The sequence below is a fragment of the Ornithorhynchus anatinus genome, chromosome 9 (genome assembly GCF_004115215.2).
Source record: "Ornithorhynchus anatinus isolate Pmale09 chromosome 9, mOrnAna1.pri.v4, whole genome shotgun sequence".
NCBI lineage: Eukaryota > Metazoa > Chordata > Mammalia > Monotremata > Ornithorhynchidae > Ornithorhynchus > Ornithorhynchus anatinus.
Genome location: NC_041736.1, coordinates 41,342,070 through 41,360,717, shown reverse-complemented (window position 1 = coordinate 41,360,717; position 18,648 = coordinate 41,342,070). Strand labels below are relative to the sequence as shown.

Sequence of the window (18,648 nt, the reverse complement as noted above, 5' to 3'; positions counted from 1 at the left end):
TCCAGGGTCATCAGGTGGTCCCCCGTGAGGCTCCCAGTCTTCATCCCTATAATAAGAATAATAATGTTGGTATTTGTTAAGCGCTTCCTAGGTGCAGAGCACTGTTCTAAGCCCTGGGGGAGATCCAGGGTCATCAGGTTGTCCCACGTGAGGCTCACAGTCTTCATGCCCCTAATAATAATGTATTAAGCGCTTACTAGGTGCAGAGCACTGTTCTAAGCGCTGGGGGAGATACAGGGTCATCAGGTGGTCCCCCGTGAGGCCCCCAGTCTTCATCCCCATAATAATAATAATGTTGGTATTTGTTAAGCGCTTACTAGGTGCAGAGCACTGTTCTAAGCGCTGGGGGAGATACAGGGTCATCAGCTGGTCCCATGTGAGGCTCCCAGTCTTCATCCCCATAATAATAATAATGTTGGTATTTGTTAAGCGCTTACTAGGTGCAGAGCGCTGTTCTAAGTGCTGGGGGAGATACTGGGTCATCAGGTTGTCCCACGTGGGGCTCACAGTTAATCCCCATTTTACAGATGAGGTAACTGAGGCCCAGAGAAGTGAAGTGACTTGCCCACAGTCACACAGCTGACAAGTGGCAGAGCTGGGATTCGAACTCATGACCTCTGACTCCCAAGCCCGCGCTCTTTCCACTGAGTCACACTGCTTGTCTGTGGACAATCGGCGACACGAGAGCCATCCCCGGCCTGACAAGGGGCGCACAGTCTAAACGGGGGAGATGGACAGCAAAACAAGTATTTAGTGAGCCCTTAGAGTGTGCGGTGCACTGTACTAAGCGCTTAGCAGCGTGGCTCAGTGGAAAGAGCCCAGGCTGGGGAGTCAGAGGTCATGAGTTCGAATCCTGGCTCCACCACCTGTCAGCTGGGTGGCTTTGGGCCAATCACTTCACTTCTCTGGGCCTCAGTGACCTCATCTGGAAAATGGAGATGAAGACTGGGAGCCCCAAGTGGGAGCACCTCATCACCTTGTATCCCCCCCAGTGCTTAGAACAGTGCTTGGCACATGGTAAGCACTAAACAAATGCCATCATTATTATTATTATTATTACAGCTGGGCATTAAAGAGAGAGAAAAGCCCTGCCTGGTAAATGGCCACTGGGTCATCGGGGGCATCTTGGCCCTGGAAGATTTTGTTGCTCTAGTCCACCCCGCTGACCCCTCTCTTTCATTCAATCATTCAGAGGTATTTATTGGGCATTTACAAGTCACTTCTCTGTGCCTCAGTTACCTCATCTGTAAAATGGGGATTAAAACTGTGAGCCCACGTGGGACGGGCTGATTACCCTGTATCTCCCCCAGTGCTTAGAACAGTGATTGGCACATCGTGAGCGTTCAACAAATGCCAACATTATTATTATTATTACACAGTAGTGTTTATGTCACTGTAGCATTATGTAGAGACTGTGAGCCCGTGGTTGGGCAGGGGTGGTCTCTATCTGTTGCCGAATTGTCCGTTCCAAGCGCTCAGTCCAGTGCTCCACATACAGTAAGCATTCAGTAAGTGCTCAATACCACAATGAATGAATGAATAATAATAATAATGTTGGTATTTGTTAAGCGCTTACTATGTGCAGAGCACTGTTCTAAGCGCTGGGGTAGACACAGGGTGATCAGGTTGTCCCACGTGGGGCTCACAGTCTTCATCCCCATTTTACAGATGAGGAAACTGACGCCATCTTAGTTACGGTATGGCCAAATAATAAGAATAAGAATGGTCATTAAGTAAGAAGTTAAGTGACTTGCCCAAGGTCACCGCAATTAGCCCTCTCCCACCTCTCCCCCGCCCCCCACCTCCTCATGTGAGGCTGACCCAATCCCAGTACCTGGCATCTCTATTTGGGCTGCAAGGCGAAGGGGCAATAATTTGCCAAAAATGCTTGTTAATGAATAAGATAATGCAAATCATCCCAACTCCTCCCAGCAACCTGGAAGACACAAAACCTGTCCATGGAGCCTTCCGCCGCCAGTACTTCGGACCTGCAAATCCACCACCTTGAGGATAGGGTGGCTTCCCCCCATTCATTAAATGATGATATCGGTTTGTTGAAAAGCCTGCCCTTCCCCTGGTTTGTGCCCCAACTTGTCATGAATGCTATTTTAGATCTTTAAGTGTCAGAGGCCATCAATCTCACCAGACAGTATAAGTAAAATTCTGTAGCATGCTAGTTACTGAAGTCCTGCCCTCTTCCCCTGACTGCTGGAATCCTTTGTGGATTTTAAACTTCGAGGGGAAACATGAGGGAATCTCTGATTTGGTTGAGGAAGGTAAGACTCGTTTCACTCTTCCTAAATTGTAGGTGGTGATAGGGTTTATTGAACTCTCATTTGGTGCACTGTAGTAAACCCGTGGGAAGTACAGGGTTAGAATGTGGCACGTTCCCTGCCCACACAAAAAACTTACATGTTAATGTGGGGGGGGACACAAACATAAATACTTATAGTAGTCAAAATACTTATAAATAGTAGTCATAAATACTTATAGTAGTCAAAATTAAGGTTTTGGGTAGGTTCATCTGGCATGGGAAACTCAAATCTAGGCTTACATAGCCCCATCAGACCTTCACCTTTGCCACCAGTCAAAAGAAAAAACAGATAATAATAATAAAAATGTTGGTATTTGTTAAGCGCTTACTATGCGCCGAGCACTGTTCTAAGCACTGAGGTAGATACAGGGTAATCACATTGTCTCACATGAGGTTCACAGTCTTAATCCCCATTTTACAGATGAGGTAACAGAGCACTGAGAAGTTAAGTGACTTGCCCAAAGTCACAGAGCTGACACGTGGTGGAGCCGGAATTAGAACCCGTGACCCCTGACTCCTAAGCCTGTGCTCTTTCCACTGAGCCATGCTGCTTTGGATTGGTAAAGAGATCAATACTTGAGACTGAGCTAGGCTTGGCCTGGAAGGGAAACAAAAGAGCTGTCTGACTCGTCTCCCACCGTGCCTGAAGCTTATAATTTATTTAATCAGTCTCCCCACTGTACTAAATGGTTACCTCGGGCAGGCTTAAAAAAGTCTGGAAATCGGGGGGGAGACAGAGAGACGGGAGGTAAGAGAGAGTGAAGAGAAGGAAGGAGAAGAGAAGGAGATGGAGAAATAAAGGGAGGGAGAGAAAGGTGAGGTGAAAGGGAAGAAAGGGAAAAAAGGAGAGAAGATGAGGAACGTGTCTTCCAACTCTATTTTGTACTCTCCCTAACATTCAGTACAGTACTCTGCACACAGGAAGCGCTCAGTAAATATGATTGATAAGGGAGAGAAATGGATTTGAGACAGAGAGACGGGAGTAACAGAGAGTGAAGAGAAGGAAGGAGAAGAGATGGAGAAATAAAGGGAGGGAGAGAAAGGTGAGGTGAAAGGGAAGAAAGGAAAAAAAGGAGAGAAGATGAGGAATGTGTCTACCAACTCTATTTTGTACTCTCCTAAACATTCAGTACAGTGCTCTGCACACAGTAAGCGCTCAGTAAATATGATCGATAAGGGAGAGAAATGGATTTGGGATAGGAGGGTGGAGGACTTACCTCCCCCACAGAGACCACTGCCAGGCCCAAGCAATTTTCTGGGACCTGACCGGGCTGCCGCAGCCACCACCATCCGTCCAGAGTAGCTCAACCCGAAGTGAAAGGGCGGGTGGCCCCTTCCCCCAACCAGGGGGTAGTGCTGGCCAGCAGTCAGAAGTCAGGGGCCTCCAGTTTCACTAAATTGATCCTTCAAGGTTGAGAAGAGGTCCAGGCTTGGCCAGGTGATGTTATTTACAGCCATGCATAAGACTCATATCCCCAGACCAGAAGAGCTAGTTCGGCCACTAGTGGGACGGCAGTGAAAACGGCAGGGGTGACTTCTGTCGCAAGGAGATCGGGACATTCCTGCCTCTCCTCCAGCGCCAGGAACAGCACCTGCCACTACTTCTGCTGTTCTCGCTCTTACCACTGTGGCTGAAGAGTTCTGTCTCATCGCTCTAGCCTAAGGTGGGAACCTCACCGAGTTTTCCCACAGTCTTTTGGGGACCACTGAAGCCCATACCAGTGACCATCTTCCCTCACGCAGGGAATCTTATCCCCCTGGATGTATAGCTACTAATTGGATTTACTAAGTCTCCATCTTCTCCCTGAGTCTCAGTCCTGGCAAGGTGAAGGCTGGAGTCTGACCACTGACGGACATTACAAGTTCTAAACAAGGAGATGAATGTGTTATCACACATGGTAATTATAATAGTTGTAGTAATAATAATAATAATTCTGGTGTTTGTTAAGTAGTTACTATGAGCCAAGCACTGTACTATGTGCTTTAGTAGATACAAGATAATCGGGTCTGACAGATTCCCTGTCCTACAGTCTTAGCAGGAGGGAGAACAGGTATTTTGAATCCTCATTTTACAGGTGAAGAAACTGAGGGCCAGAGAAGTTAAGTGACTCGCCCAGATTCACACAGCAGGAAGTAGCAAAGCCGGGATTAGAATCGAGGTCCCCTGACTCTCAGACACATTCCCTGCCCACAAAGAGCTTACTGAGACACTAGATCCTGTAACCTTGACGGGGATGTCAGGGAGGACAATAAAAACCCCAATCCCTCCAAGCAGTCTTACTTGGCTGGACGAACCATTGGTCTGATCCACTATGACATTTCTTAGGTTCCTATGTGAAGAGAGAAAAAACCCTTTCCATCTCCTCCTCCAGACTCTGGAAAGATGAATTCAGGACTTAATACTGTTTATGCAATAACCAATCAATCAGTCATATTTATTGAGCACTTACTGTGTGCAGAGTACTGTATTAAGCGCTTGACAATAAGCTTATCAATAAGTTTTGTTTCCATAGAGACCATGCCAGCAGTGACATCGGGTTGCAAATGATGGTTTTGAATTTGGGTGATTTGGGAGTCGGAGATTTTTTTTTTGCTCTAAGTTTGCATATTTCATGATAGTGTTCACCAGAATCCAGACATAAAGAAAACCTTGAGTAGCCCTTCTGGCCTAAACTTCCTTTTTGTTTTATTAGTCACTGGGAAAGGCGGAGGGGGGAGGGGTGGGGGGAGATCACTGAAACTTCACTCCAGCAATGGCTTAATGAAACTTCCTCCTTATTTTTCCACTTTCGTCTCACACTACAACCAGCTTGAATTCTTCACTCCTCCCAAACTCACCTTCAGTAACTGTACCTCGTGTTTGACTCTTCCATCTCTGACTCATTGCACACACCCTGCCCACTTAAATCTGCATGTTCCAACCCGGGAAGGGCTGAAACAACAGCAGTTTATGCTTTTTCAACTTTTAGAATGTCGGGAAGGCCTCGGCTGTAATGTCTGTGGCTGTCGGTCTGAGCCGGGTGGACCCTGAAATCCTTCTGTTCCTGTTGAATTTATCATCATCCTTACCTTTCGTATTTTCTTTTCATTTCATTTATCTGAGGCTATCCTCCTTCCCTGCCTTATTCTTAGATTTTGAACTCTTTAGGGATCGTGTCTACATGTCATCCATATACTTCTTTCCCAGCTCTTAGTACAGTACTTTGCACAAAGCAGGGGGTTAATAAACACTGTTACTACCAAAACCACCACCTCAAACCCTTTCTAATGCCATCTCCTTCAGGAGGCATACCCCAAATAATTCCCACCTTCCTGGTGACATCATCCCACTGGGCATCCTTAGCAATCATGTGCCTACCTGCCTCTTTTTCTTGATTTGCCTGTGATTGTTTATATCATCTGTAGCTATGTTCTTTCTCCTGTTGCTATTTTATATTTTACAATTCGTACCTTCTTGTCCCCCACATTAAATTATAAACTCTTCAAGGGTAGAGACCGCATCTCACTTCTATTGCATGTTCCCAAGCACCTAATACAGGGATGTACATACACACACACACACACACCCTCCACACTCCCCCTCCACCACACCACACCTCCTACTAAATATTGGCAATGATAGAGAAACCCACCGCTCTCTATAGAGAATAGCCTGTCCTCAGTTTCTTAAAGCCCAAATACAGAGAACTATGGGCAGTTAGGATACATTCTATCTCACAACCTCAGGAAATAGATGGATAAACTAGGAAATAGGGTATTTTGCAGAAAAGCAGGCTCCAGCCATATGAATCCTCTCCCATACTACAAGTAAACATAGATGATGGAAGGTGGAAATAAAGAGAAAAGTATAAGGAGTTAAAGCAGTGTTTCTTAAAATGGTCCTGGGATCCCTGGAGATCCATGAGGGTGAGATGGGGCTGGCGGGGAGGTAATGGACACAGTCTGGCATCAGGGAACAGAACATCATTGAGAGTTAAAGGGAAAAGGGCCACAAGAGACGTACTACTGTATTTTCGGGGGCATGAGTGCAAGAGATGCTCATGAATGCAACCTCACTCTAGCGATCATCATCTCTGAACTAAAGGGGCTTCTCTACCTTTCATGAAGGCACTCTGGAGAATACCCAAGTGATATCCAAAAAACATTTTTTAAGCTTAAATTGAGGGCATAAAGGTCAACCAACACACACTCGTGCTTTGGGTGGTCACTGCTAGAGACTCTAAGTCTCAGTGAAGAAGTGGAGTTAGTAGAGGGTCCTTGGGTGCTGAATTAAGAACCTGCTAGGTATAAGAAAGGTTTCTCTTTGGTTATCCCCAGCTTCGGCCACCCACAGTTTACCAGAAGGTAACCCGATGCTCTCTCCCTTACTCCAGTCTTTTCAGATACAATCCATAAAAACAAATTATTTCACACACACCCCCCCGCCCTTCCCGGAACTAATTTATTTCCCCAAGGCTCCATCTGCCTTTTATCAGAGCTAAGGACCGCCTGAACAGGAGGTTTTCCTCAGCAGGAAAGTGGGGTACAGCTAGAAATATCCATAAATCATCACAGAGCAAAAACTATTCCCAGCCCTGCAGTGCTTGGCTGTATTTACAATAAAAAGCCAATTGCCCAAACTTCCTTATCCCAGAGGCAAGTTATTCAAACCAAGACTAATTTGGATAACTTGAGGGAAAATAACAAGAACAAATAATGCAACAAATGCGGGTGAATGCCTGCCCAAGGTGACCAAACCCAATTAAGCATAGTTATCTGAACGAGTCTAGTTTGGATAATTAGATTTCCACTGAATTGGTAATTGCAATTCAAGTAAAAGCACAACAAAAGCCAAAATTCTGGTCCTCTGATCTAAGAGTTTAATAATATCAATATGAGTCAGTTCACACCTTCCTTTCCAAGTAAGCAGAATCTCATTTCCTCTGAATAGAGAGAATATTCTCTTACTAATTAGCCACAAAGGGAAAGCAGGTGCTAGAACCTTGAAGTAAGCTGAAGAGACAACGGCCTACTACCAGCAGTTTAATGCTTGCAAAATCATGGGGAGAACGATCTTGTCGACTCAAGCCATAGAGAAATTTTTGCCTGGATTCCCGTTATGTCTAGACCGTGAGCTCTTTGTGGGGAGGGAATGGGTTTGCTTCCAAGCGCTTAATGTGATCTTTTGAGCACAGGAAGCACCCATGCTCTTTTAATTTATCTTTAGAAGACTCTCCGAGATCAGTCTTATTTTCTCCATTCCCCTAGTCACAGCTTCTTGCCCAAGCCCAGTCTTCAGCCCTTCCTCTTAGACTCTACTTTACCCAGTAGTGGAAAGCTAATCTTCCTCATGATGATCCAATCATGTCATTTCCTTCTCAAAAAATTGCAGTGGCTTTCAGTGACTTCTTGCATCAGATCAGAGCATCTTTCCTTAGCCTTCAGGTCCAAATCCCTCCCCAGCTGGAGTTCCAAACATACCTACCTGCATTTCCAGCTGTTCTCTTTACATTCTTCATTCTGTGCAGGTTCAAGGAATGTTTGGATAAGATAATGGACAAGTGGTTACAATAGAGAAAAATAGGGTTATGAAGGGAAAAGTTGGTGATGAATTTTGGAAAAATGTCATAGATGGGAATTCTTCTATGGTTCCTCTAGGCGACCTGTTGTCAGAGACAGAATGTCAGACTGGATGAACCTTGCCATAAAAAGCATTTATGTTCTTGTGTGTATAACTTTCCCAAGTCGTTGCACATGCCAGTGCCATCAAAATCCCTTTCATGGATTGAGCCTTAGCCTCAATGGCCATGGAGTTCTTTGCTGTCTCTGTACTGTTGCTAAACAGAAGCAGCATGGTTCAGTGGAAAGAGCAAGGGCTTGGGAGTCAGAGGTCATGGGTTCAAATCCTGGCTCTGCCACTTGTCAGCTGTGTGACTGTGGGAAAGTCACTTAACTTCTCTGTGCTTCAGTTACCTCATCTGTAAAATGGGGATTAAGACTGTGAGCCTCACTTGGGACCACCTGATGACCCTGTATCTACCCCAGCGCTTAGAACAGTGCTCTGCATATAGTAAGCACTTAACAAATACCAACATTATTATTAAAGACCAGTCCCCAAAGCATTCTGCTAGATGCCACGAATGTAATTCAACTGATAATTATCTATTTTACGTTATGTAAATAAAAATTGGGCTTAAAGTTCAAAAACTCTGGGTTTATTTGTATGTCATTTTTCTGATTCACATACGATGTATTACATTTGCACGGCAAGCATTTCTTTAATAATTTTTCCCTCTTTCTTGGTTCCTGCAAATAATTTTAATGGCTCCCTGTTGGCGTACGTGATAATTTAATGCAATCCTCCTTAATTTGGGGTCTGGCGCCCAGGGTCAACCCAAAATTTAATAATACCGTAGTCTTTATTTGGAGGCGAGGGTTCTGTATTGGAGTGAAAAGAACGGTGATATTTGTATGAGAGATAAGTAGAAACTGGCCGCAAGTGCAAGTTACTCGAAGAAACGCCAAGCTCTTCATGGAATGGAGAGAGGGAACATTCTGAGGAAAATATTTCTGAAGCCCTTTTAAATGACTAAATAGCCCAAATATTATTTTATTCCAAAATCCAGTGTTGATACTGTCAGTTCTTCGATCAACCATACTAAATCAAGTAACTATTTAGGATGAATTCCTAAATCAATATAAGTCTATTTGGGCACTGAAAATACTAAGGAACATTTAATAGAATTAATTTAAATTAATTTCATTTTATTTTAAACTTGGGGAAGTTTAATACTCATTTGTAAGAGATGATTAAGTGGTAGAAATCAGGTTGAGCCAGATATAATTCCAAAATTCGATTTAGGGGGGAACAACGGATTATTCTTAGAGAACCTTAGGGATTGCAGACAGGCACATTTAGAAGATTCCGAAGGAGGAGTTGGGTGGGCCCCTTCAGTGAAGAGCCGAAAGAAGTGTACTGGAAAATAACAGAGAGATAAGGGGCATCCGGACAAAGAGAAGTCAAAATTGTACGGGTAGAGGTAGAGGCGTTATAGGCAAGTTCAAACCTTGAAGGGTTGAATCAGTATGCTCAAGTGTCCACTGGGTGTCAGCCCCACACTGCAGAAAAGTGGCTATCAGAAGGCATAGTGAAAGGTAAGTTTTTCCTTCCCCTGAGGTTACGGCACAGGCTGGGCCACAGAGTACCTCTTTACTTACTCTCCCACATGCCCAGGCCAACCGAGACCATCCCCGGCTGCCAAGAATCTGGTTTCCCCCCCAAGTTTAAGATGAAAATGAATGGAACTGGAATTCTGGGGAGGGTGGACCATGTCCCTCCTTCCATGCTGGTCCCTGAGGACTCTGCCTCAGATTTCCTCCTCTTTCTTGTGCTTCCTTCCTTCCTCCTTGCCTCCCTCCTCCCAAGAGACTGGGCTGAGCAAGCAGACAGCTGTTCCTTGGCAACCGTTGCTATGGGATCCAGCTCCAACTGCGGTGGTTGAATATGGCCAGCTCACAGGGTCTAACTTAGTGTCGCCAATTGTGGCAGATATTCGCTCTAGCGTTCTTCTCTGCAGTGAAGAACGCTAGATCAGGGGCTCTCCAACGCTATCGAGGCAGAAGAAAAATGGACTGAAAGTGCAGTAAGGCTTTGTTTATTCCTAGATGGAGAAGCATCGTGCCGGTGTGGATAGAGCACAGGCCTAGGAGTCAGAAGGACCTGGGTTCTAGTCCTGGCTCTGCCACATATCTGCTGGGTGACCTTGGGCAAGTCACTTAACTTCTCTGTGCCTCAGTTCCCTCCTCTCTAAAATGTGGATTTACACTGTGAGCTCCATGGGGGAAAGGGACAGCGACAGTGTCCAACCTGATTAACGTGTATCTACCCCAGTACTTAGAACAGTGCTTGACACATAGTACAAAGTACCATTATTATTATTATTGTTGTTGTTAATAATAATAATTAAGAGAGATGCTGGAGAATTCTGCCCTACATAGCTTTAATTGAGGGCAGGGCCCTTCTAAATGGACTCTGTGAAGAAGTTCATCTTTATAAGGTTATAAAGAAGACTTAGAGAGGTCTTTTGAGAAAACTGCCTAGAGGAGGATGACCTTTTGAGCATCCCTCAGTATCATGCATTTTCGACCTTATAATGCGAGCCCCCTGGAGTTTGAATTTCCTCCCTCCACCCCTGCACATTGAAAAGCTCATCCTTTGGCTCATCTTTTGGCCCTCCTCACTTTAGGCTCTGGAATCTCAGAGCTCCTTTTACTCCCCCTCTTTGGCTATGCTATGATTGCTCACAGTAAGTCTAGATACTGTAGCTCCCTAGTGAACATACGCAAGTGTTTTGGAACTACATATTCCATTTTATTTCCCCACTACAATTCTGAAATGGTGGAAAATCGGCAGTCCTACAGATATTATTTTAAATTGGTTCTTTAGAACTATTTAAAATCCTAGGCCTATCTCCAGCCTTTCTCCCCAACTCCCCTTCCCTCTCTCCCTCTCAGGTTTTCCCTTCATTCATTCTCCGCCGTTTGCTGCCCTCCACTCAGTCAGTCAATCTTTATCCATTATCTTCTATTTTCCTTATTATCTATTATTATCTATTATCTTTTCTCTTCCCCAACTATATCCTTAGTTGCCAACCTCTATTTATTGTTCTTTCCAACCTCCTCTCTACATCTGCTCATTTCCTTCTCCCTAGGCTATCATAATGGATGTAAACCAAAAATAGCAAAATCCTATTTTGGCGTGGAGGAAAATTGATGTAGTCTGAATGCGTTCTAAAGAAATACTTCTGTTTTTGTGTTTTGTCACTGATGGTGTCTTCTAAAATATAAGGTCCTTCAAAGATAGGGGTGTCTTTGTAAATTAACAGTCTAACAGGAAGTCTTGCCAGAAGCTGGAGGAGCAGAAGGGAAGGTGGACATTTTGGTGTACTGACTAAACCTCTCAAGGTTTGAGCCTTTTCCTAAAATACCTGTCTCTAAAGTTACAGTAGTGCCTGAAACCTAATGTCTGAAACTGAATGAACCTCGTTGGGGAATGAAATTGAAGTTGGCCTTGTCCAGATGGAGGAAGCCTCAGAAAAAGGAGGATTAAGACAAGATTATAGTGGAAGGAAAAGGAAGTCTCACTGAGTGAACTGGTACTGGCTAGAAGGGCCCCCACTGGAAGAAGTAAGGACCAGGAAGACTCCAGGAGACCTTTATGGGAAGAAAATACTGAAACACAAGATGGGGTGGGCAACAGCATCTACCCAGAAAACCATTCTTACCTAGAAAAATAAGGAAAGTGGGTTCCACCATCGAAAGAGTACCATTATGGGCGTCTGATAATAGATCTCCCACCACTTTCTCCTCCTCTTCTTACTCTCCTCCTTTTTCTCTGCTTTGAGCCCTCCTTCATGCTGGCCAGTTTGAAAGAAGTACCCTGGAAGGAGGGGAACCTCTAGAGTCTAGTACACTACCCAAGGTTCACCAGTGCCTTAAGATGGCCCTGAGGTCCCCGGTAGGCATGTTGTGCAAGGTACCTTGACTTTTCCTGTTGACATAAATGACTACTTGGGATTACATAGAGGAAAAAGCCATGGTCACAGCGGGGACTTTCTAGCTTTTGGAGCCTGGTGACAGTCTGCATGACATCAGTAGGGGGTGGAAAGGTAAGGTTAGGAGCAGTCCAGAGGTGCTGCAGTTCCCTTCTGCCTCACCCTGTAAAAGTGTTCTTTGAGGTAAAAGAGCCCAGCTCTGCCAAAGGTATAGCAAAACCACATCCTTAAGGACAGAGCTGAGGCTCCCCAACTCCTCAGAGAGGGGAACATATGTGAGGGGAAGGGGATGTTGTTGGCCCAGAGGTTTTAGTGGCTGCCAATGCCAGCATCCCCTTTCCAAATCACACTGCCAAAACTCAGCTAACTCAGGATGTCATGCTCCAAAGAGCCAATCCACTTGCTATCCTCTGAATACGGCATTACGTTCCTCCACAACCTCAAATGCCCTCTCTCTTCCTCTTGCCTAAATCATGTTCCTTCCCTCTCAAAACACCTGTTTCTTTCATAAAGCCAGACCAGCTAGCTCCATTCACGCCAGGAGCCCATTACGCTTAAGTACTTGTCTGTAAAATATGTTTACAGATGTCTGCCAATTGTGTATTTTTAACCTTTATGCTTGGGTGACTTAATGTATTCTTTTTCCTCCATTAAGACTTGAGGGCAAGAACAGTGTCTTATTCCTTCACTCCCCAAAGGCACCTGGTTTAGCGGGGCCACAATCTGGTCCTTGCTCTTTGGCGCTCAGGCAGCTCAGGCAGAGGTAACAGATGAAGGACAGGAAAGGCCTCGCTCTTACCGAGCAGTAATTATCGCTGAAGAGTAAGGTCCTTGGAGAATGCAGGTGACTGGATCAGGACAACCAGAAGCTTAGGCGAGTGACACTGTCAGCACCTCCTACAGTGTAATTTCAAAGCACCCATCTCTGGCTGTGGTTCTCCAGGCCACCTTCCTGATCATTAGTCCTGGGATGAGGAGGACTCAGTAACCCCAGGAAGATCCTTCTGTTGCCCAAACAGTGGCCTTGCTGTAGAACACCCTGCCTGGGGCTACTCTCCATGGCAAACAGAAGCTGTGGCTATAACTTCAACAGCTCTCACTAAGTGACATAATAGCATAAGCTTCTCTCTAGACTGTAAGCTCTTTTTTAAAAAAAAAAGGTATTTGTTAAGTGCTTATTATGTGCCAGTCACTGTTCTATGCGCTGGGGTAGGTACAAGCTAATCAGGTTGGACACAGTCCGTGTCCCAAATGGGGCTCACAGTCTTAATCCCTATTTTACAGATGGGGTAGCTGAAGCCCAGTGAAGTTAAGTGACTTACCCAAGGTCACACAGCAGACAAAGGGCAGAGCCGGGATTAGAACCCCGGTCCTTCTGACTCCCAGGCCCGTGCTCTATTCACTAGGCCATGCTGCTTCTCCCTACTCCCTATGGGCCGGGAACATGTCCACCAACTCTGTTGTATTGTACTCTCCCAAGTGCTTGATACAGTGCTGTGCACCCAGGAAGTGCTCAATAAATAATAATAATAATAATGTTGGTATTTGTTAAGTGCTTACTATATGCAGAGCACTGTTCTAAGCGCTGGGGTAGATACAGGGTAATCAGGATGTCCCATGTGAGGCTCACAGTTAATCCCCATTTTACAGATGAGGTAACTGAGGCACAGAGAAGTGAAGTGACTTGCCTACAGTCACACAGCTGACAAGTGGCAGAGCCGGGATTCAAACCCATGACCTCTGACTCCCAAGCCTGGGCTCTTTCCACTGAGCCATGCTGCTTCTCTAAATACCACTGATGGACTGATTGCAAGTTGGAGAAAGCCCAGAAACTGCTTCATTGGATTGAAATCGGATTGCATAAGAAAGGCTGGTCCATGTGACTGACTGGCTAACGCTTCTCCGTGATGCTGTTTGGACGGGAGTCTGACTTCCCCTGATGGCAAAAACGAAAGGCGAGAAGGCAGAAAGGAGAGGAAAAGAGAGATAGAGTGAGGAAAAAACAAAAGGGAAAGAAGGTAGGAGCCTATGCAGTGATGCTCATTCCTTTATTGTTGATTTTGTTGGTTTGGGTGGGGCTGGGGCCTGTGGGTTGCTGAGAGCACCAAGTCGCAGATGCCTCACAGCTCAACAGAGAGGCCACCAACCCGAGCCAGGAGGGCACTTGGGCCCTCGGTGTGGATACTAGTTCATATATATATATATATATTTATAATAGGTTCTGTATATTCGCATGTATAGAGTGACAAGGATGGGCCACCATTCGGTAAACTCTGGAGGTCTGAATAAGTTACCATAGCAACAGGCACATAAATTTGGTCCTAATTAAGGCCCTCATTTTGTCAATCCAACGTCTGATCCATCAAGTGGGGGGAAAAAAAGAGAGAAAGAGGGAAACTGGGACTGTGCTGCCCCACGGCCCTGTCCCCAGCACATGAAACCCATACCGAGTGTGAAGAGCGCCCTCAGCAAGGCACGCACGCATACACACATCACAAAAAACAAGGGCAACACCCAGGCCGCCCAACTGACAGCCCTCCTCTCACACCACAGGCCTGGACCTCGGACTGGGGGTGGGGGGTGGGGGTTGTGCTATCAGACTGGGAGGTCCCAGGTCACTAAATAAGGGGGATTGGAAAGGAGGAGATCAGGGAAAGTGAGTCCCAGCCCCAGCTTGGATCAGAGGGGTGGGGGTGACATGGAGGTGACAGCCGATCTGATATTTTCCAGGTGCTGAAAGGTTGGCAGGAGAAGTGGCTTAACTTAGTTACTTGGGACTCGGCAAACAAGCAGCCTCTTGATAACTGGAAATTTTCTCTGCAACTCTTATCCCAAACCCAACCAGGCCGCTCCGGTCAACTCGCTGAGGCTCCAAGAGTTGGGGACAGAAGGAACAATTTCTCCTGAACAATGGCTGTGCCTGAAAGCAGGTTAGGATGGGTTGCCCAGGTACCTGGGGCCGGACCACAGTCTCCTAGGGAACACTGGAGTGAGGACATCCTGAAGAGAGAGCGGAAATTGTGCGGCAAGCAAGTCTGGAGACCTCCTTCTGGTGTGCAATTCCCTATGGAGAATGGAGAACAATTCAGCAGTGCCCCTCAGTGCCCCCCATTTCCCTAATCCTCTGTTGCTATAGAGGGACAAGCGATGTTCTCTAGATGTGTGACCCCTTGCAGGTTGGTGACATTGAAGGAAACTGAAAGGCTTCAAGGGAAGGAGAAAGAGGAAAGAGAGTGGCAACTATGAGACTGGAAGCTACGAGCCTGGGGATTGATGCAGGAGAAGCCCCGAGCTCTTTCTCTCAGGTGCAAAGCGTGTGTTGGATTTCGGGAAGACAGGGGCCCAGTGGTTGTAGGCAATGCGAGCAGGACTGTGGAGGTGGAGAGAAGGGAGAGACACATTAGTGGGACACAGACGGTGAAGCTGCTGGGGGATAGGGAGGTGCAGACAGAGTCAACCTCAGACCTCCAAGCAGAAGGCAGTGGGGGTAGGAGACTGGCTGCAGTAGCAAAGTGCAGTTCCTTGGTCAAGGAAAGCATGTACCGCCTCGGTTTCCGAGATTGCCCTTCCTACCAGGAATGGGGGGAGTAAAGGGGCCTCACCAGAAGCCTGGGCGGGATGTCTTCAGAAGGTACCAAGGAAGCAGCAACTGACTTCCCCGGCCCTGGCCCTGGGATCTGGCCCAAGAATTAGGGAGGAAGGGAGAGGGGCAGGGTTGAAGTCCAGATGGAAGGGTGTAGACAGGCTGAATGAGGCCATCAGAATCCTCGACACAGTCCCAAGTAAAGAGTGAAGCCTGGGCTCTCAGGGTGCAAGTTCCTCCTCCCAATTCCACACCACGGGGAGGTACCTCTCCCAGGATGCCCTCACACCTCTTTCCTTCTCCTCTTAGGATACTGTACTACCTTCTGTCAACAGGAAAACACCTGGAAGGCTACAGACACCAAGGGAGTCGAGGAGACTGAGGTCTTGGGATGGGCTGGGTAGAGGTAGAACTAGCTTCTCGGCCACCGGCCCCGTTCCCAGTGGAGCTGGCAGGGGCACGGGCCTAAGGTCCACCTAAGGATCCTGGCAAGAGGGGAAGGAGCCTGTCCAGTGACTGCTGCCAGAAGTCTTCTCCCATTTTTCCCTATCACCAGTTGAGCTCCACAAATAAATAATGGTAAATAAATAAAGGAAAGGCTGAAGAATGGGGGTAGAGGAGCAGTTAGGTCTCTTCCCGGACTCCTCCCTTACACGCGTGTGAGCACGCGCACACACATACACCCACACGCACACGCACACACGTAGAGGCACGCAAACAAAGCGGCAGATGAGATGGCCTGGAGCAGGCTGCCCCTCAGCCAGGAGTCTGTGTATGGATGGGCAGCATCATCCTTGGAGGTGTCACTCGTGGGACATTGTCGTCGAGGGCCTCAGGGAGCCGGAGGCCAGAGCGACATGCGAGGAAGAAGATGGCAGCAGTCGAGGACTCTGGCACCTGTTGGGGGAAATGGATGGGAGGAAAGAGGAACACAGGAAACAGGTCAGAGAAATTTCCCATCATTCATCCTCCTGTTCCATAACTCTTCAAAGTCCTACCTTAACTCGCTGCTCTCCTCGCTACAACCCAGCCCTCACACTTCACTCCTCTAATGCCAACCTACTCTCTGTACCTCCGACTCCTCTATCTCTCTGTTGATCTCTCACCCCCATCCTGCCTCTGGCCTGGAATGCCCTCCCTCTTGATATCCGATAGACAGTGACTCTTCCCACCTTCAAAGTCTTATCGAAGGCACATCTCCCCCAAGAGGCCTTCCCTGACTAAATCCTCATTTCCTCTTCCCCCACTCCCCTCGGCATCACCCTAACACTTGGATTTGCGCCCTTTATTCACCTCTTCCTCGGCCCCACGGCTCTTACGTCCATACCCATCATTTATTCATTCATTCATTCATTCAATAGTATTTATTGAGCGCTTACTATGTGCAGAGCACTGTACTAAGCGCTTGGGATGAACAAGTCGGCAACAGATAGAGACAGTCCCTGCCGTTTGACGGGCTTACAGTCTAATCAGGGGAGACGGACAGACAAGAACAATGGCACTAAACAGCGTCAAGGGGAAGAACATCTCGTTCTTTATTTACATTACATTTAAATTTATTTACATTAACGTGCGTCTCCCCCTCTAGACTGTGAGCTCACTGTAGGCAGGGAACGTATTTGCCAGCTATTAGTACGGCGCTCTGCACACAGTAAGCATTCAATAATATGATCGATCGATCCTCCCCCCAGCCCAGCCTATTGGGCCAACCCAGAGGTCCTCATAGCCGGCTGGGGGGTGTCTCCCAACTCCAAAGACCAACTCAGTCCCTTCAGCACCCTACCACACTGACCAGGACCTGGACTTTCGGACTCTGGAGGATGTAGGCCTTTCGAGGAAGCTGTCGAGTTGCATGAGCCTCTCCAAGTGCAGTAGGCGGGGATCTTGGTCCTGGTCACGGGAGAACTCCACCTTGAAGACAGCCGGTGGGGACACATCTAGCTCCAGGAATAGAATGTTCTCCGCCTGCCCCATGAAAAGAAAAGCCAGGGCCTGAGTCCAGAGGACTGCATCCATGCAGTCTTCTGGGGCTCAATAGGCACTGATTGATGATAATGATGAATTTATCGGGAACTCAGAGGCAAGAGAGACAGTTCCTGGACATTATCTTCTGGGTTTGGGGTTATTTCCCCTTCTCCACTGCAGCCTCTTTTAATTTTCCTGTCCCATCCCTCTCTTCCCCTTTCTCTGTTGCTCCAGGGAGCTACTACTCCTCACTCACCCGATATCTGGGGTGAGACCCCATTGCCATGGCGACCCGGGCATACTGGCTGATGGGTCTCTTGTAGCCCACTGCAGAAGTTGGCCTCTTCTTCATTTGGCTGTTATTGCTGTAGGGGAGACATAGGGTCAGGGCAGGGTCTCTCTGCACAAAGAAAGACAGGGGTGGAAAATCACGGCGACATCCAGCAGAGGAAGCTAGCAGGAGGGGGAGGAGGAGGAGGAGTAATAATACCTGGGATTGGACAGGAAAATGGCCAATAGGGCTCAGGCTCCCCACAATCAGCAACTGTCTCCTCTTGTAGCCTGTCTATGTAACCAGCATAGGGCAAATTTGAGCAGTCCTCATAGGGTTAGTCAACGCCCCAAATACCCATTACAAAGCTTGCTGGGGATAACCTGAAATTCACAGACAGCGTAGTGCCAAACCTCCCGTTGATCTCTTCCCTGTGAACACTCGAGGCTAATGGAAAGAACATGGGTCTAGGCGTCATCGGATCTGTGTTCTAATCCCAACACCTCTGCCGCTTGCCTGACGCGCGACCCTGGATGATTCATTTTAACTTATCTGACCCTCACTTTCCTCATCTGTAAAATGGGGACTTAACACTGGTCCTCCCTCCTACTTAAAGCGTGAGGCCCACGTGGGATAAGGGACTGTGTCCGATTATCTTGTATCCACACAACAGCGCTTCGTCCAGTGCTTGGCACATAGTAAGCATTTACCAAATATCACAATTATTATAACATGTAACAAAAGGGAGCAGAACCTGGTGCTTAACTAATCCAAAAATAGGCAACGGCTACATATGCGACAGTGAATGTGTGGATTCCGATAAAGCAATGGCTGACCCTTTTTCCCCATGGAAGTCCCACATTTGCCGCCTCCCTGCCAGCTCAAAGAAGGCCTCAAATAGGAAGGAAGGGACACAGAGGGCCATACTGTCCATTTGAGCTTGCCCCAAAAAGTGAGCTATATAAACTGGAGGTACATGATG

General features: G+C 47.0%; 1 protein-coding gene across 3 annotated transcripts in view; it reads right to left on the bottom strand.

Moving 5' to 3' along the window:
- Positions 1-13,876: 13,876 nt before the first annotated feature.
- Positions 13,877-18,648, bottom strand: part of KIF3C (kinesin family member 3C) — a 30,772-nt gene continuing 26,000 nt past the window's right edge. The window contains exons 6-8 of one of the 3 annotated variants that reach the window (XM_007666730.3): positions 17,652-17,760; positions 17,229-17,395; positions 13,877-16,327 (exon numbers count right to left, since the gene is read on the bottom strand). In XM_007666730.3, the coding sequence (XP_007664920.1) occupies positions 16,234-16,327; positions 17,229-17,395; positions 17,652-17,760 (370 nt within the window). In that variant the 3' untranslated portion in view covers positions 13,877-16,233. Of the gene's footprint in view, positions 16,328-17,222; positions 17,396-17,651; positions 17,761-17,885; positions 17,961-18,648 lie in introns of those variants that run through there. The other 2 variants (XM_003430586.4, XM_039913075.1) reach the window with 2 other exon arrangements.